This window comes from Gopherus flavomarginatus, chromosome 5, assembly GCF_025201925.1.
Source record: "Gopherus flavomarginatus isolate rGopFla2 chromosome 5, rGopFla2.mat.asm, whole genome shotgun sequence".
Taxonomy (NCBI): Eukaryota; Metazoa; Chordata; order Testudines; family Testudinidae; genus Gopherus; species Gopherus flavomarginatus.
In genome coordinates this window covers 753,451-768,804 of record NC_066621.1, presented here as the reverse complement: position 1 = coordinate 768,804, position 15,354 = coordinate 753,451, and the positions used below count along the sequence as shown (strand labels likewise).

The 15,354-nt window shown below is 64.8% G+C and overlaps 1 protein-coding gene and 1 long non-coding RNA gene across 2 annotated transcripts; both read left to right on the top strand.

Annotated features, from left to right (window-relative positions):
• The first annotated feature begins 3,337 nt into the window (after positions 1-3,337).
• ALDOA (aldolase, fructose-bisphosphate A) lies at positions 3,338-13,613 on the top strand. Its single transcript, XM_050952360.1, has 10 exons — positions 3,338-3,403; positions 6,840-6,895; positions 7,538-7,658; positions 8,184-8,395; positions 8,815-8,869; positions 8,970-9,130; positions 9,291-9,374; positions 9,513-9,687; positions 11,387-11,586; positions 13,475-13,613. Exons 3-10 carry the CDS (start codon positions 7,547-7,549, stop codon positions 13,568-13,570), a joined length of 1,095 nt encoding a protein of 364 aa, XP_050808317.1. The 5' UTR covers positions 3,338-3,403; positions 6,840-6,895; positions 7,538-7,546; the 3' UTR covers positions 13,571-13,613.
• On the top strand, positions 9,854-11,378 carry LOC127050875 (uncharacterized). Its single transcript, XR_007774340.1, has 4 exons — positions 9,854-10,081; positions 10,139-10,246; positions 11,146-11,245; positions 11,319-11,378. It is a non-coding gene; the product is annotated as an uncharacterized LOC127050875 (long non-coding RNA).
• Positions 13,614-15,354: the final 1,741 nt, after the last annotated feature.

Sequence of the window (15,354 nt, the reverse complement as noted above, 5' to 3'; positions counted from 1 at the left end):
CCTTGTATAAAAGTCCTTGTTCTACAACAAACTGGGATCGGTTAGAAGAGGTGAGGGGCGGTGGGGTGCTTCGTGCCGCCACCCAAGCTTTCTGCAGGCTGTCATCTGCTTCCTGCTCAGGCTGGGACTGTTCCCTTGAGGCTGGAGACACCAGTTCCTCCTTAGACTGTGGACTTGGGCTTGGTCCCTCTGGAAGCGATGTAGGTGCTGGGGTTGTTTTCGTGGCTGGTGAACCGCTCTCCGCTGGTGCACCAGGGGGTATTTCAGGCTCTGGCTGAGCCTCTTGGGTGTGGTTGTCTGCTGCTTCTGCCATTTCAGGCTCGCTGGTGCCCTCTGGCGTTGGGGTTGAAGATGGGTTTGCAAGCGCTGGCGTCAGTGCTGGCAACAGTTCTGGTGCTGGCTGCTTTTCCAGGTCCGGGTCTGGGACTGGAGGTGCTGTGGCTGTTTCAGTCGTTGGCAGGGGATCCGGGTCCACTACCTCAGTCTGGGTCTCTGGTAACACAGATGGGGCCCTTGTGAACGGCTCAGGAACAGGGATGGGTGTGGAAGCTTGCTTGGCCTGGCTGCGTGTGACCATTCCCACCCTCTCGGCCAGCTTCACCTGGCTGGCCAATTCTTCCCCCAGCAGCATGGGGATGGGATAATTGTCAGACTGCAAAAGTCCACATTCCTGACCAGCCCTTGTACTGGACAGGCAGTTCAGCTGTAGGCAAGTCTACAGATTTGGACATGAATGGGTAAATTGTCACTTGGGCCTCTGGGTTGATGAATTTGGGGTCCACTAAGGATTGGTGGATAGCTGACACTTGTGCCCCCATGTCTCTCCACGCGATAACCTTCTTTCTGCCCACTCTCAAGTTTTCCCTTCGCTCTGGGGGTATTTGAGAGGCATCTGGGCCTGGGGATCTTTGGTGTGATGGTGGTGTAATGAACTGCACTCGGTTGGGGTTCTTGGGGCAGTTGGCCTTTATATGTCCCAGTTCATTACATTTAAAGCATCATCCAGCTGACTGGTCACTGGGCCGAGGTGGGTTGCTGGAGACTGGTGAGGTGGGACAATAGGATGTCTCACGCTTTCCTTGGGTTGTAGGTGGGGTCTTGGGTTGCCCCCAGTGATAGGGTTTATTTTCAGTTTGCCCCCTGTGATATTCGCTCCCCTTGCTAGTAGCTTTTTTCTTTTCTGCCACTTCCACCCATCGGGCTCCAATCTCCACCGCCTTGGTTACCATTTTGGGCTTCCCATCTAGGATGTACCTTTCTATTTCCTCAGGAACACCCTCTAAGAACTGCTCCATTTGCATTAGGAGGGACAGCTCTTCCAGGGAGTTAACATTTGCTCCTGATATCCAGGCATCCCAATTCTTTCCAATGTGGTAGGCGTGTCGGGTAAATGACACATCTGGTTTCCACCTTAGGGCTCTGAACCACTGATGGGCATGCTCAGGTGTTAGCCCCATTCTGATTCTGGCCTTGGTTTGAAAAAGATTATAATTGTTCATGTGTTCCTTAGGCATCTCAGCCGCCACCTCTGCTAAGGGTCCACTGAGCTGTGGCCTCAGCTCTATCATGTACTGGTCTGTAGAGATGCTGTACCCAAGGCAGGTCCTTTCAAAATTTTCTAAGAAGGCCTCAGTATCATCACCTGCCTTGTAGGTGGGGAATTTTCTGGGATGGGAAACAGTACCTGGAGAAGGGTTGTTGGGGTTGGCTAGTACATCTGGCTTAGCCCTTGCTAATTCCAGGGCCTGCTTATGGGCCTCCCTCTGGATCTCCATCTCTTTTTGTTTTATTTCCATCTCTTTTTCTCTCTCCTCCATCTCTTTTTGTTTCACTTCCATAGCTCTTTTATGGGCAGCCTCTTCTCTGGCTATTTCTAATTGTTTTAGTTCCATCCGTCTCTTATGTTCATTGTCTTTCTCTGTTGCTTCCAGCCTGGCCAGCTCTAGTTTGTTAGTTGCTTCACTGATACTCATTTTCCTGCTTTCTTGTGCTGGCCACACCCCTTTGCAGGTCACTGAAGCTGGGATGCACTCAGCTCAGGGCTGCTTGGTTTGGTTAACAGAGACTTTCTAACTAGCTATACCGGAGGGGTAGAAAGAAAGAAAACAATTCAGTTTGTGAATTCCTTTTGCTGTCTGCTTGCTCACAGCTTGAAGCTTCCTCTTAACAAAGACCCTTGTTAAAAAACTTAACACCTCTGCCCTCAGGCTGCTTTCCAGGAAGCTAGAAAGGAGGGGGAAAAATCCTACTGGCTTTTGGTTCCTAAAAAATCCCATCTCTACCACCATGTCAAGGTTCCTTTCCCACTCTGAACTTTAGGGTACAGATGTGGGGACCTGCATGGACACTTCTAAGCTTAATTACTAGCTTAGATCTGGTAACGCTGCCACCATCTGGAATTCCAGTGTCTGGAGCACTCTCTGTCCCCCAAAAACTTTCCCCTCCCTGGGTTGCCTTGAGGGACTTCACCAATTCCCTGGTGAACACAGATACAAATCCCTTGGATCTTAAAACAAGGAGAAATTAACCATCCTCCCTCCTTCCCCCCCACCAGTCCCTGGTGAGTCCAGATCCAATCCCCTTGGATCTTAAAACAAGGAAAAATCAATAAGGTTCTTAAAAAGAAAGCAAAGTAAAAATCATCTCTGTAAAATCAGGATGGAAAATACTTTACAGGGTACTCAGATTCATATAGCCCAGAGGAACCCCCTCTAGCCTTAGGTTCAAAGTTACAGCAAACAGAAGTAAAATTCTCTCAGCAAAAAGGAACATTTACAAGGTGAGAAAACAAAAATCAGACTAACACGCCTTGCCTGGCTGTTACTTACAAGTTTGAAACATGAGAGACTGGTTCAGAAAGATTTGGAGAGCCTGGATTGATGTCTGGTCCCTCTTAGTCCCAAGAGCGAACAACCCCCAAAACAAAGAGCACAAACAAAGACTTCCCCCCACCAAGATTTGAAAGTATCTTGTCCTCTGGGCAGGTGTCAGCCAGGTTTCCTGAGCTTCTTAACCCTTTACAGGTAAAAGAGACATTAACCCATAACTATTTGTTTATGACGGGTGCAGAGGACTCAGACATTGGGGGGCTGTGGGGGCTTTGAGGGGTTCAGGGTTGGGGGGATCAGTGTTGGCAGGGGAAGTGGGGTGTCTGGGGGGCTGCAAGAGGTGGGGATGCTGGCTGCTGGATCCCCCCCACGACTCAGCTACGAGTGCCCGGGCATTTCACATTCCCAGGCTGGGGTATTTTTAGCCACCTCAGCAAAAGGCCAGGGGTCAGGGAAAAGGTTACCCCGCCCCCCAGCCTGTTATCGCCCCACGGTCCCTTGGCACCCCAGTCACCCAGCACCGCCCGGAGCTGCCGTGTGCCACCAGAGACGCCTGCCAGACTCCTGCTTTCGGTGAGAGCGATGGGGAGCAAGGGGGTGTCTGGGGGGGACTGGTCTGGGTAGGGAGGGGAGTTTATGGGGGACTGGGGGAGGGAGCTGGTTGGGAGGATGGGGGATTATTGGGCACTGGGGGGTGTCGGGGGTGATTGGGCACTGGGGGGTATTGGGGGGTGATTGGAAGCTGGGGGGTGTCTGAGGTGGGCTGGCGGGTGATTGGGCACTGGGGGGTGTCTGGGATGGGCTGTGGGTGATTGGGCACTGGGGGGTGTCAGGGAGTGATTGGGCACTTGGGGGTGTCAGGGATGGGCCGGGGGTGATTGGGCACTGGGGGGTATTGGGGGGTGATTGGAAGCTGGGGGGTGTCTGAGGTGGGCTGGGGGGGTTTGGGCACTGGGGGGTGTCTGAGGTGGTCTGGGGGGTGATTGGGCACTGGGGGGTGTTTGGCAGGTGATTGGGCACTGGGGGGTGTCAGGGGGGTTATTAGGGACTTGGATGGGCTGGGGGTGATTGGGCACTGGAGGGTGTCGGGTGAGCTGGGGGTGACTGAGCACTGGGGGGTATCTGGGATGTGCTGGGGGTGATTGGGCACTGGGGGATGTCTGAGGGGTGATTGGGCACTGGGGGGTGTCTGGGGTGGGCTGGTGGTGATTGGACACTGGGGTGTGTGTGTGGGGTGATTGGGAACTGGGGGGTATCTGGGATGGGCTGGGGGTGATTGGGCACTGGGGGGTGTCTGGGGTGGGCTGGTGGTGATTGGGAACTGGGAGGTGTCTGGGGGAGGGGGATGCAGTAGGGAGGCTGGGGGTGTGGGGATGGGGTAAGGGACACGGGGCAGAGCAGCACAGGAGGGTAATAGTGGGAGAGGGAGGGACTCGGGACGGGGGTGGTGGTCACGTGGGGGGGAATGACATTTCTAAGGCTGCAGCTGCGCCCTGGGTGGAATGTGCAGGGGGGGGAACTCTCAGGGGAATCAGGTGGGGGGGGGGGCGCTCCCAGGCATCAGGTCCCCGTGCACCTCCCAGCTGCAGGCTGCCACCCTGAACTGTGTGGGGAGGGGGCTCACCATGGTGATGGGGAAAGGATTTGGGAGGCCCAGATTGGGCACCCAGCCCCCTTTCCCCACTGGTACGTGCTGAGCAGCACAAGAGCCCCGGCTCCGTCCACCCCCCATGATGACTGAGCAGTTCCACCATAGACTCATAGACTCTAGGACTGGAAGGGACCTCGAGAGGTCATCGAGTCCAGTCCCCTGCCCCCATGGCAGGACCAAATACTGTCTAGACCATCCCTGATAGACATTTATCTAACCTACTCTTAAATATCTCCAGAGATGGAGATTCCACAACTTCCCTAGGCAATCTATTCCAGTGTTTAACCACCCTGACAGTTGGGAACTTTTTCCTAATGTCCAACCTAAATCTCCCTTGCTGCAGTTTAAGCCCATTGCTTCTTGTTCTATCATTGGAGGCTAAGGTGAACAAGTTTTCTCCCTCCTCCTGATGACACCCTTTTAGATGCCATAATCACCAGAAGCTGAGAAATCCCCTCCCCCAGCCCTGGCTTGGCTGGAAGGGGCTGCAGGTCGGGAGTGAGGGGCACCGGCAGAGCTGGGGGGGCAGGGCTGGGCTGGCAGGGGCTGCGGGTCGGGAGTGAGGGGCACCGGCAGGGCTGTGGGGGGGGGCAGAGCTAGGCTAGCAGGGGCTGCGGGTCGGGAGTGAGGGGCACTGGCAGAGCTGGGGCTGGGTCTGGGCTGGCAGGGGCTGCGGGGCGGGAGTGAGGGGCACCGGCAGAGCTGGGGGGGCAGGGCTGGGCTGGCAGGGGCTGCGAGGCGGGAGTGAGGGGCACCGGCAGAGCGAGGGTGAGGCAGGGCTGGGCTAGCAGGGGCTGCGGGGCGGGAGTGAGGGGCACCGGCAGGGCTGTGGGGAGCAGGGGCCTGCAGGTCGGGAGTGAGGGGCACCAGCAGAGAGGGGATGAGGCAGGGCTGGGCTAGCAGGGGCTGCAGGGCGAGAGTGAGGGGCACCGGCAGAGCTGGGGGGGCAGGGCTGGGCTGGCAGGGGCTGCGGGGCGAGAGTGAGGGGCACCGGCAGAGCTGGGGGGGCAGGGCTGGGCTGGCAGGGGCTGTGGGTCGGGAGTGAGGTCAGATCATCTGTCATTTCTGCAGCCTCGCTCTCCCCTCCTCAGATGCCACCTGATACCAGCCCAGAGCCCCAGCCTTGGCCAAGGAGCCCCCACCCCCAGGCCTGGGCTGTCCCCCCCGCCACACACACATTCCTGTGCTCTCCTCACCCCACTGGCTCCTTTGTGCCCCAGACATCAGGGCCTGTCTTCCCTCTCCCCCCCGGCCTGCAGCTGCAGTTGTGGGTTCCTGGCCTGGGAGAGCTGCCCAGGGGTCCTCCCTCGCTGGGGCTCCCCGCACCCAGGGTGAGCTTGGCACGAGGGGGCTGCTGCTTTGCCCGTGGAGATTGACACCGGCCGCTCCCTGCACAAGCCTCCAGATTTTGCCCAGACCTGGCACTGCCCAGCTGAGCATGGGGAGCCCCCCTGGCCCTCGGGTTTCAAGCCTTAGGCAGGTCCCAGCTCATACTACTGACCCCACAGCCAGGCAGCATCCTGGCACCAGAAGGGTTAACTCCCCCCCCCCCCCCATCGAGGGACCCAAAAATAGCTCCTTGCCCTTCAGAGGGGACATGTGAGCGGCGGAGGGGGGGCAGGAGGGGATCTGGTGTCTGGAGAAAGGTCAGAGCTGGAAGCAGAAATGGTGGGGGTAGATGCAGGGGAGGAGCATGCATGGCAGGGAGGAGGGTACCCAGTGATCCCCTCTCAGAGCCTCCTGTGTAAGCCCCAGACCGGATGGGCGTGCCGAAAACCCCACACCCCAGCTGGGGCAGAGATTTTGAGGGGGAATTTGGAGGAGTGGCTGGGGGTGTCTGTGGGAAGGAGGGAATTGGGGGCATTGGTAGTAGGGATTCGGGGGGCTGGTTCCAGCCGCTGCAGGGACTGTGCTTTGGCTTCCACACCCCGAAATCTGCCTCAGTCCCACGGACCCCGTTAGCCCCTCCAAGCCCCCACAAATGCACTGTTCCCCTATAGGCCCTGCCTCCCTCCCAGAATGCACTGCATCCTCCCACCCTGCCCCTCCCCTTTCCCCGGGCGGGGCAGGATGGGTGGGGGGTGAATCAGCATTTTTCCCTGGGGGAAATTTCCCCAGACACACACACACCCCGCCCGGGGTGAGTCAATGGGGATTTCAGAAGGGGGGGGCAGAGAGGATGCTTGGGGAAGGGGAGCTGGGGCAGGGGGGAGAGGGGGAGGGGACATGGGGTGCGGGGGCAGGGGAAGGGGGCAGTTGAGGGGAGCCGAGGGTGTCTCCTGACCCCCGCACCCCGTGTTTAGGAAGCTGTGGCCCTTTAAGCTCTTGGCCCCGCCCCTTCCCTGTTTCCGCCCGGGGGTCTGTGACGTTCCAGTTCGGAGCCGCCCCCAGTCACACCCTGCCCGCGCCGCGAGAGGTGAGCGGGGCTGGGAGCCGCCGGGGGGGCAGGTATCGGGGATGCGATTCCCCTGGGGGGGCTGAACCCCCCTGGGTGAAGAAGGGGACCCTGGGTCTCACGAGCGGAACAACCCTCGCCCTGGGGCCTGAAGCGCCTCCCCCCAGAGCCAGCTGCACCCCTTCATTTCCATGCTGCTTCCTCTGGCTGAGCTGGAAAGGGGGGGGCCTGGATCCCCCCGGCACCCCGCGAGGTTCCCCATCGTTCTCCCTGCTCTCCGCCCCCTCCCCCGCTGCAGGGTTCTGGGCCCTGGGCGATGCCCCCCCCAAGGTCAGAGCCGCAAGGTTATTTGCGGCATCTCTGGAATGCGGGCGGGGGCGCCCCCTAGGAGCCAGCAGTGCCTCGGGCTGCTGACCCGGGTCCCCCCCCCCAGGCGGGGGGGACCCTTCCCGGGGCGCCTGGGTCCCACTGCTCCCTGGAGGCTGTGAACTCTGCAGGGCCTGGGGCCCTCCCCCAGGGGTTGGGAGCATGGGGGGAGCCCTATTCGGACGCCTGGGTCCCATTTCTCCCCCAGCGTGGCAGGGCTGCCATGCCGGAGCCCCAGGCAGGCACGTCCGTCTGTCTGGGCGGGGTTAACCCTTCGCGGCCCGTCTCTCCCCGCAGTCACTCACGATGCCTCACCAGTACCCGGCCCTCACCCCCGAGCAGAAGAAAGAGCTTTCGGACATTGCCCACCGCATCGTGGCCCCTGGCAAGGGCATCCTCGCCGCCGATGAGTCCACCGGTAAGGGGGCTGCGGGTCAGGAGTGGGGGGCATCGGCAGGGCTGGGCTAAGAGGGGCTGCGGGTCGGGAGTGGGGGGCATCGGCAGGGCTGGGCTAAGAGGGGCTGCGGGTCGGGAGTGGGGGGCATCGGCAGGGCTGGGCTAAGAGGGGCTGCGGGTCGGGAGTGGGGGGCATCGGCAGGGCTGGGCTAAGAGGGGCTGCGGGTCGGGAGTGGGGGGCATCGGCAGGGCTGGGCTAAGAGGGGCTGCGGGTCGGGAGTGGGGGGCATCGGCAGGGCTGGGCTAAGAGGGGCTGCGGGTCGGGAGTGCGGGACATCGGCAGGGCTGGGCTAAGAGGGGCTGCGGGTCGGGAGTGGGGGGCACCGGCAGGGCTGGGCTAAGAGGGGCTGCGGGTCGGGAGTGGGGGGCACCGGCAGGGCTGGGCTAAGAGGGGCTGCGGGTCGGGAGTGGGGGGCACCAGCAGAGCTGGCAGGGGGGAGTTAGAGCTCAGGATGGACAGGCCCCAGCTGACACCCCCGGCCCCCAGGCAGCATCGCTAAGCGGCTGAGCTCCATCGGCGCGGAGAACACCGAGGAGAACCGGCGCTTCTATCGCCAGCTGCTGTTCACGGCCGACCAGCGGGTCAATCCCTGCATCGGGGGCGTCATCCTCTTCCATGAGACCATGTACCAGAAGGCCGACGACGGCCACCCCTTCACCAAGGTCATCAAGGACAAGGGCGGTGTGGTGGGCATCAAGGTGAGAGCGGGCAGGGAGGGGGCTGCTGAGGTGGGGGGGTTGCCGCGGTGTGTTGGCCGAGGAGTCTCGGGGACAGGGCAGAGGGGACTGCAGGGGAGAGGCTGAGTGACAGGGAGGTGTGGGGCGGAGTCGGTTGGGATGATTGTATGGGACGGAGGGAGGACATGGGGGCTGGCCAGGGAGGAGGCTGGGAGAATGGGAGGTGGTGTCTGATGCTGCTGGGGAGGGAGGGGGATGGGTTGGAGGTATCTGGGCTGATGGGGCGGGGGGGTTCTTGGACCAATCTTGTTACCCCCCAAAGCCCAGAGGCCCCCACCAGAATGTCTGGGCCGGTGGTCTGGAAGGGGGTTGTTCGGAGGGATTGGGGGGCCTCTTGGAGGGAGCCGGTGACTGAATGGACCCACCCCTCTGCCCTGCAGGTGGACAAAGGTGTCGTGCCCCTGGCTGGGACAAACGGAGAGACCACCACCCAGGGTGAGTGACGTGGGCTGTGTCCAATGGCAGCCAGCCCCCGCGGGGCCCGGGCCCGGGCCCGGACACTAGCCCCCGGGCTCATGCTCTGTCCCTCCCCCAGGGCTGGACGGCCTGTCCGAGCGCTGTGCCCAGTACAAGAAGGATGGGGCTGACTTCGCCAAGTGGCGCTGCGTGCTGAAGATCTCCGAGCACACTCCCTCCCACCTGGCCATCCTGGAGAACGCCAACGTCCTGGCGCGCTACGCCAGCATCTGCCAGCAGGTAGGCGCCCCGGGGCGGGTGCTGCAGGTCCCGTCTCCCCACTCGGGGGGACGGACACTGAGCACATGCAGCTGCAGTTCCCCATGTGGCCACCAGACGGGGGTGCTGAGTTGCTGTGTCTGGGGGTCTCTGACCCCACCTCCTGTGCCTGCCCCCCCAGAACGGGATCGTGCCCATTGTGGAGCCGGAAATCCTGCCCGATGGGGACCATGACCTGAAGCGCTGCCAGTACGTCACCGAGAAGGTGAGAGGGGCTCCGGGGCTGGGCAGGGGGTGAGGCTGGGGGGTTTGGTGGGGGTAGAATCTGGGGGGCGGGGGGGTGGTGTTGGAGGGGCAGAGCCTCCCATGGCTGGCCCCACCCCATCTCTGGCCCTGCCCCCAGGTGCTGGCGGCGGTGTACAAGGCGCTGAGCGACCACCACGTCTACCTGGAGGGGACGCTGCTGAAACCCAACATGGTGACGCCCGGCCACGCCTGCCCCAAGAAATACAGCGCCGAGGAGATCGCCATGGCGACCGTCACCGCGCTGCGCCGCACCGTGCCGCCCGCGGTGCCCGGTGAGTGCCCCCCCCCGGCCGGAGACCCGGGCTCCGTGGGGCGCCTGCTCTGCCGCGGCCGCTGGCCGGCCCCATGCTGCAGGGTCTGGCAGGCGGCGCTGGGGGCCGCTGGCCTGGGGGGCGAAGAGGGTGTTAGGAGCTGGGGCTGCAGTTGGCGGGTGAGCCCCGGCCACCCCCAGAGCCCTGGCAAACTCACTGCAGCCTTGGCCTGGGGAAGGAAAAGGACGTGTGGGGGATGGTTTCACCTCCCTCCAGCCCGGGGAGGGGGGGTCAAATTCAGCCAGAGCGACTGGGGTGGGGGTCAGTGGGTTCTCTCCAGCCCAGAGGTCGCTCAGGAGGTACCAGGGAATGGGGGGGATCAGTGGGTCCCCTCCAGCCAGAGGTCGCTCAGGAGGTATCAGGGGGCGGGGGGGGTCAGTGGGTCCCCTCCAGCCCAGAGGTCGCTCAGGAGGTCCTGGGGGGAGCATCAGTGGGTGCCCTCCAGCCCAGAAGTCGCTGAGGAGGTACCAGGGGATGGGGAGGATCAGTGGGTCCCCTCCGGCCAGAGGTCGCTCAGGAGGTCCCAGGGGGCGGGGGGGGGGGGGTTGGTCGGTCCCCTCCGGCCCAGAGGTCTCTCAGGAGGACCCAGGGGGCGGGGCGGTGGGTCCCCTCCGGCCCAGAGGTTGCTCAGGAGGTCCCAAGGGGCAGGGGGCGGGGGTTGGTGGGTCCCCTTCGGCCAGAGGTTCCTCAGGAGGTCCCAGGGGGTGGGGGGGCGGTGGGTCCCCTCCAGCCCAGAGGTTGCTCAGGAGGTCCCGGGGGGGTGGGGGGGGCGTGGTGGCCCCAGGGGGCGGGGCGGTGGGTCCCCTCCGGCCCAGAGGTTGCTCAGGAGGTCCCAGGGGGCGGGGGGGGGGGGGTTGGTGGGTCCCCTTCGGCCAGAGGTCGCTCAGGAGATCCGAGGGGGCAGCGGTGGGTCCCCTCCAGCCCAGAGGTCGCTCAGGAGGTCCCAGGGGGCGGTGGGTCCCCTCCGGCCCAGAGGTCACTCAGGAGGACCCAGGGGGCGGGGCGGTGGGTCCCCTCCGGCCCAGAGGTTGCTCAGGAGGTCCCAAGGGGCAGGGGGCGGGGGTTGGTGGGTCCCCTTCGGCCAGAGGTTCCTCAGGAGGTCCCAGGGGGTGGGGGGGGCGGTGGGTCCCCTCCAGCCCAGAGGTCGCTCAGGAGGTCCCGGGGGGGTGGGGGGGGCGTGGTGGCCCCAGGGGGCGGGTCGGTGGGTCCCCTCCGGCCCAGAGGTCACTCAGGAGGTCCTAGGGGGCGGGGCGGGCGGTGGGTCCCCTCTGGCCCAGAGGTCACTCAGGAGGTCCTAGGGGGCGGGGAGGGCGGTGGGTCCCCTCCGGCCCAGAGGTTGCTCAGGAGGTCCCGGGGGGGGCGCAGTGGCCCCAGGGGGTGAGGCGGTGGGTCCCCTCCGGCTCAGAGGTCGCTTAGGAGGTCCCAGGGGGCGGGGGGGTTGGTTGGTCCCCTTTGGCCAGAGGTTGCTCAGGAGGTCCCAGGGGGTGGGGGGGGTCGGTGGGTCCCCTCCGGCCCAGAGGTCGCTCAGGAGGTCCCGGAAGGGGGCGCAGTGGCCCCAGGGGGCGGGGCGGTGGGTCCCCTCCGGCCCAGAGGTTGCTCAGGAGGTCCCAGGGGGCGGGGGCCCATCTGCCCCCTTCTGACACTCCCTCCTCCCCCCCAGGCATCACCTTCCTGTCCGGCGGGCAGAGCGAGGAGGAGGCTTCGCTCAACCTCAACGCCATCAACAAGTGCCCCCTGCACAAGCCCTGGGCCCTCACGTTCTCCTACGGCCGCGCCCTGCAGGCCTCCGCCCTCAGGGCCTGGGCGGGCAAGAGGGAGAACGCCAAGGCCGCCCAGGAGGAGTACGTCAAACGGGCCCTGGTACGTACCCCACCCCTGGGGGGCGCTGCTCCCAGCTGGGAGTGTGGGGCACGGGCCCGTCCCCTCCAGGGGGCGCTGCTCCTGTCCAGCCCCAGGGTGGGGAATTGGGGTGCTGGCCCTAGTGCGGAGCTCAGGGAATGGAGGCGGGGTTAGGGAATAGGGGTTGAGGGGCTTGAAATGGAGGGTGCTGGCCCCAGAACGAGGGACCCAGGGAATGGGGGCGTGGGGGTGGGGGGCTAGCCGGCGCAGAGGGTTGGGGGATCGGAAGAGGGACGCTGGATGCAGCACGGGGGACAGGGAATGGGGGGCTGGCCGGCACAGGGGTGGGGGTTTGGGGGGCTCGAAATAGGGGTGCTGGATCCAGCATGGGGGGCAGTGAATGGGGGGCTGGCCGGCACAAGGGCGGGGGGGTGGAGGGCAGTGAATGGGGGGCTGGCCGGCACAGGGGCAGGGGGTTGGGGGGCTCGAAATAGGGGTGCTGGATCCAGCACGGGGGGCAGTGAATGGGGGGCTGGATCCAGCATGGGGGGCAGGGAATGGGGGGTTGGCCGGCACAGGGGCAGGGGGTTGGGGGGCTCGAAATAGGGGTGCTGGATCCAGCATGGGGGGCAGGGAATGGGGGGCTGGCCGGCACAGGGGTGGGGGGTTGGGGGGCTCGAAATAGGGGTGCTGGATCCAGCATGGGGGGCAGTGAATGGGGGGCTGGCCAGCACAAGGGCGGGGGGGTGGAGGGCAGGGAATGGGGGGCTGGCCAGCACAGGGGCAGGGGGTTGGGGGGCTCGAAATAGGGGTGCTGGATCCAGCATGGTGGGCAGTGAATGGGGGGCTGGATCCAGCACGGGGGGCAGGGAATGGGGGGCTGGCCGGCACAGGGGTGGGGGGTTGGGGGACTTGAAATGGGGGGCTGGATCCAGCACGGGGGTCAGGGAATGGGGGGCTGGCTGGCAGAGGGGCAGGGGGTTGGGGGGCAGGGAATGGGGGGCTGGATCCAGCACAGGGGGCAGGGAATGGGGGGCTGGCCGGCAGAGGGGCAGGGGGTTGGGGGGCAGGGAATGGGGGGCTGGATCCAGCACGGGGGGCAGGGAATGGGGGGCTGGCTGGCACAGGGGCAGGGGGTTGGGGGGCTCAAAATGGGGGGCTGGATCCAGCACGGGGGGCTCAAAATGGGGGGCTGGATCCAGCATGGGGGGCAGGGAATGGGGGGCTGGCTGGCACAGGGGCAGGGGGTTGGGGGGGCTCGAAATGGGGGGCTGGATCCAGCACAGGGGGCAGGGAATGGGGGGCTGGCCGGCAGAGGGGCAGGGGGTTGGGGGGCAGGGAATGGGGGGCTGGATCCAGCACGGGGGGCAGGGAATGGGGGGCTGGCTGGCACAGGGGCAGGGGGTTGGGGGGCTGAAAATGGGAGGCTGGATCCAGCACGGGGGGCAGGGAATGGGGGGCTGGATCCAGCACGGGGGGGCAGGGAATGGGGGGCTGGCTGGCACAGGGGCAGGGGGTTGGGGGGCAGGGAATGGGGGGCTGGATCCAGCACGGGGGGCAGGGAATGGGGGGCTGGCTGGCACAGGGGCAGGGGGTTGGGGGGCAGGGAATGGGGGGCTGGATCCAGCATGGGGGCAGGGAATGGGGGGCTGGCTGGCACAGGGGCAGGGGGTTGGGGGGCTCGAAATGGGGGGCTGGATTCAGCACGGGGGGCAGTGAATGGGGGGCTGGATCCAGCACGGGGGGCAGGGAATGGGGGGCTGGCTGGCACAGGGGCAGGGGGTTGGGGGGCAGGGAATGGGGGGCTGGATCCAGCACGGGGGCAGGGGGTTGGGGGGCAGGGAATGGGGGGCTGGATCCAGCACGGGGGGCAGGGCGCGGGGTACTGATCTCTTCCCTGCTCCTCCAGGCTAACAGCCTTGCCTGCCAGGGGAAATACACCCCAAGTGGCCAGAGCGGAGCCGCTGCCAGTGAGTCTCTCTTCGTCTCCAACCACGCCTACTAAACGTGGGGTGCCCCCCGCCCCCCGCCGCCTGCCCCCACCCTGCGGAGCCGGCTTCCGGCCTGCAGAAGAGCATGAAGAAGCCAGGAGTCCGGGCCCCCCTTGCCGTGCTGTCGTGTGTGTGTGTGTGTCTCCGCTCCCGCTCCCCGTTCTGACAGATCACACTCCAGGCGTGCACCCCACAACTGAGCTGTTGGCCCCACCCCTGCGGGGGGGGAAGGGGCGACACCACCCTCAATCCTACAATAAAGAGGAAACTATTTAAACAGAGACCTGGCTGTGAGCTTCCATGGGGCGGGGGGGGCCCTGCTGGAGAGAGCTGTGGGGGAAGCCCATGATATGGGGGGGGGGGAATTGCAGGTGCGCCCCCAGCTCAACTTCCAATTACAGAGGCTCTGAGGTGACAAGTGTGGGTGGGTCCCGCACCCACCCCCACCCCTGCACATGGACCTGGGGCTGGGGTCTCCATTGCCCTCCCACACCGACCGAGATGGGGCCAGGCCCTGGGCTGCCCCCCACAAGCCAGGGCCGGGCCCCCTCCCCCTGACACACACAGCCCAAGCTAGGGCTGCCCCCCCCACACACACACACAATGAGCTCGGGCTGGGCCTTGGGCTGCCCCTCACCCACTCTCTGTCACCCCCCAAGCTGGGGCCAGGCCCCCTGACACCCCACCCCACACACTCCGGGGCCTTGCACCCCCCCCCCGCCCACAGTGCTGGGGCGGGGCCCTGGGCCGAACCCACAGACACCCTGAGCCCAGGGTTGCCAGGGGGCCGGTTTTTGACCAAAATGCTGAACAGAAAAGGGGCCGTGGCGGCTCTGGGCCGGCAAAAGTCCAGTCCGCTGCGCAGTGAGGCTAAACCAGGCTCCTTGCCTACCCCAGCCCCCACGGCTCCTGGGGAAGGCAGGGGTCTCCATGCGCTGCCCCCACCCCCAGCGCCGGCTCCACAGCTCCCATTGGCTGGGAACTGTAACCAATGGGAGCTGCAGGGGCAGTGCCTGTGGGCAGGGGCAGCGCATGGAGACCCCCTGGCCCATCTGTCAAGGGGCTGGAAATGGCCGTTTCCGGGAGTGGTGCAGAGCCAGGGCAGGGAGGGAGCCTGGATTAGCCCCACGGGGCCACCAACCGGGGGCTGCCTGAGGTAAGGGCTGCCTGGCGGGAGCCTGCACCCCAACCCCCCTCCTGCACCCCAGCCCTGAGCCCCCTCCCACACCTAAACCCCCTCCTGAACCCCAGCCCTGAGCCCCCTCCCACACCCAAACTCCTTCCCGGATCCTGCACCCCAAACCCTCTCCTGAGCCCCCAGCCCTGAGCCCCCTACCACACCTAAACCCCCTCCTGAACCCCAGGACTGAGTCCTCTCCCACACCCAAAACCCCTCCTGAACCCCAGGACTGAGCCCCCTCCCACACCCAAAACCCCTCCTGAACCCCAGCCCTGAGCCCCCTCCCACACCTAAACCCCCTCCTGAACCCCAGGACTGAGCCCCCTCCCACACCCAAACCCCCTCCTGAACCCCAGCCCTGAGCCCCCTCCCACACCCAAACCCCCTCCTGAGCCCCCAGCCCTGATCCCCCTCCCACACCCAAACCCCCTCCTGAACCCCAGCCCTGAGCCCCCTCCCACACCCAAACCCCCTCCTGAACCCCAGGACTGAGCCCCCTCCCACACCCAAACCCCCTCCTGAGCCCCTAGCCCTGAGCCCCCTCCCACACCCAAACCCCCTCCTGAGACCCCAGCCCTGAGCCCCCTCCCACACCCAAACCCCCTCCTGAGCCCCAAG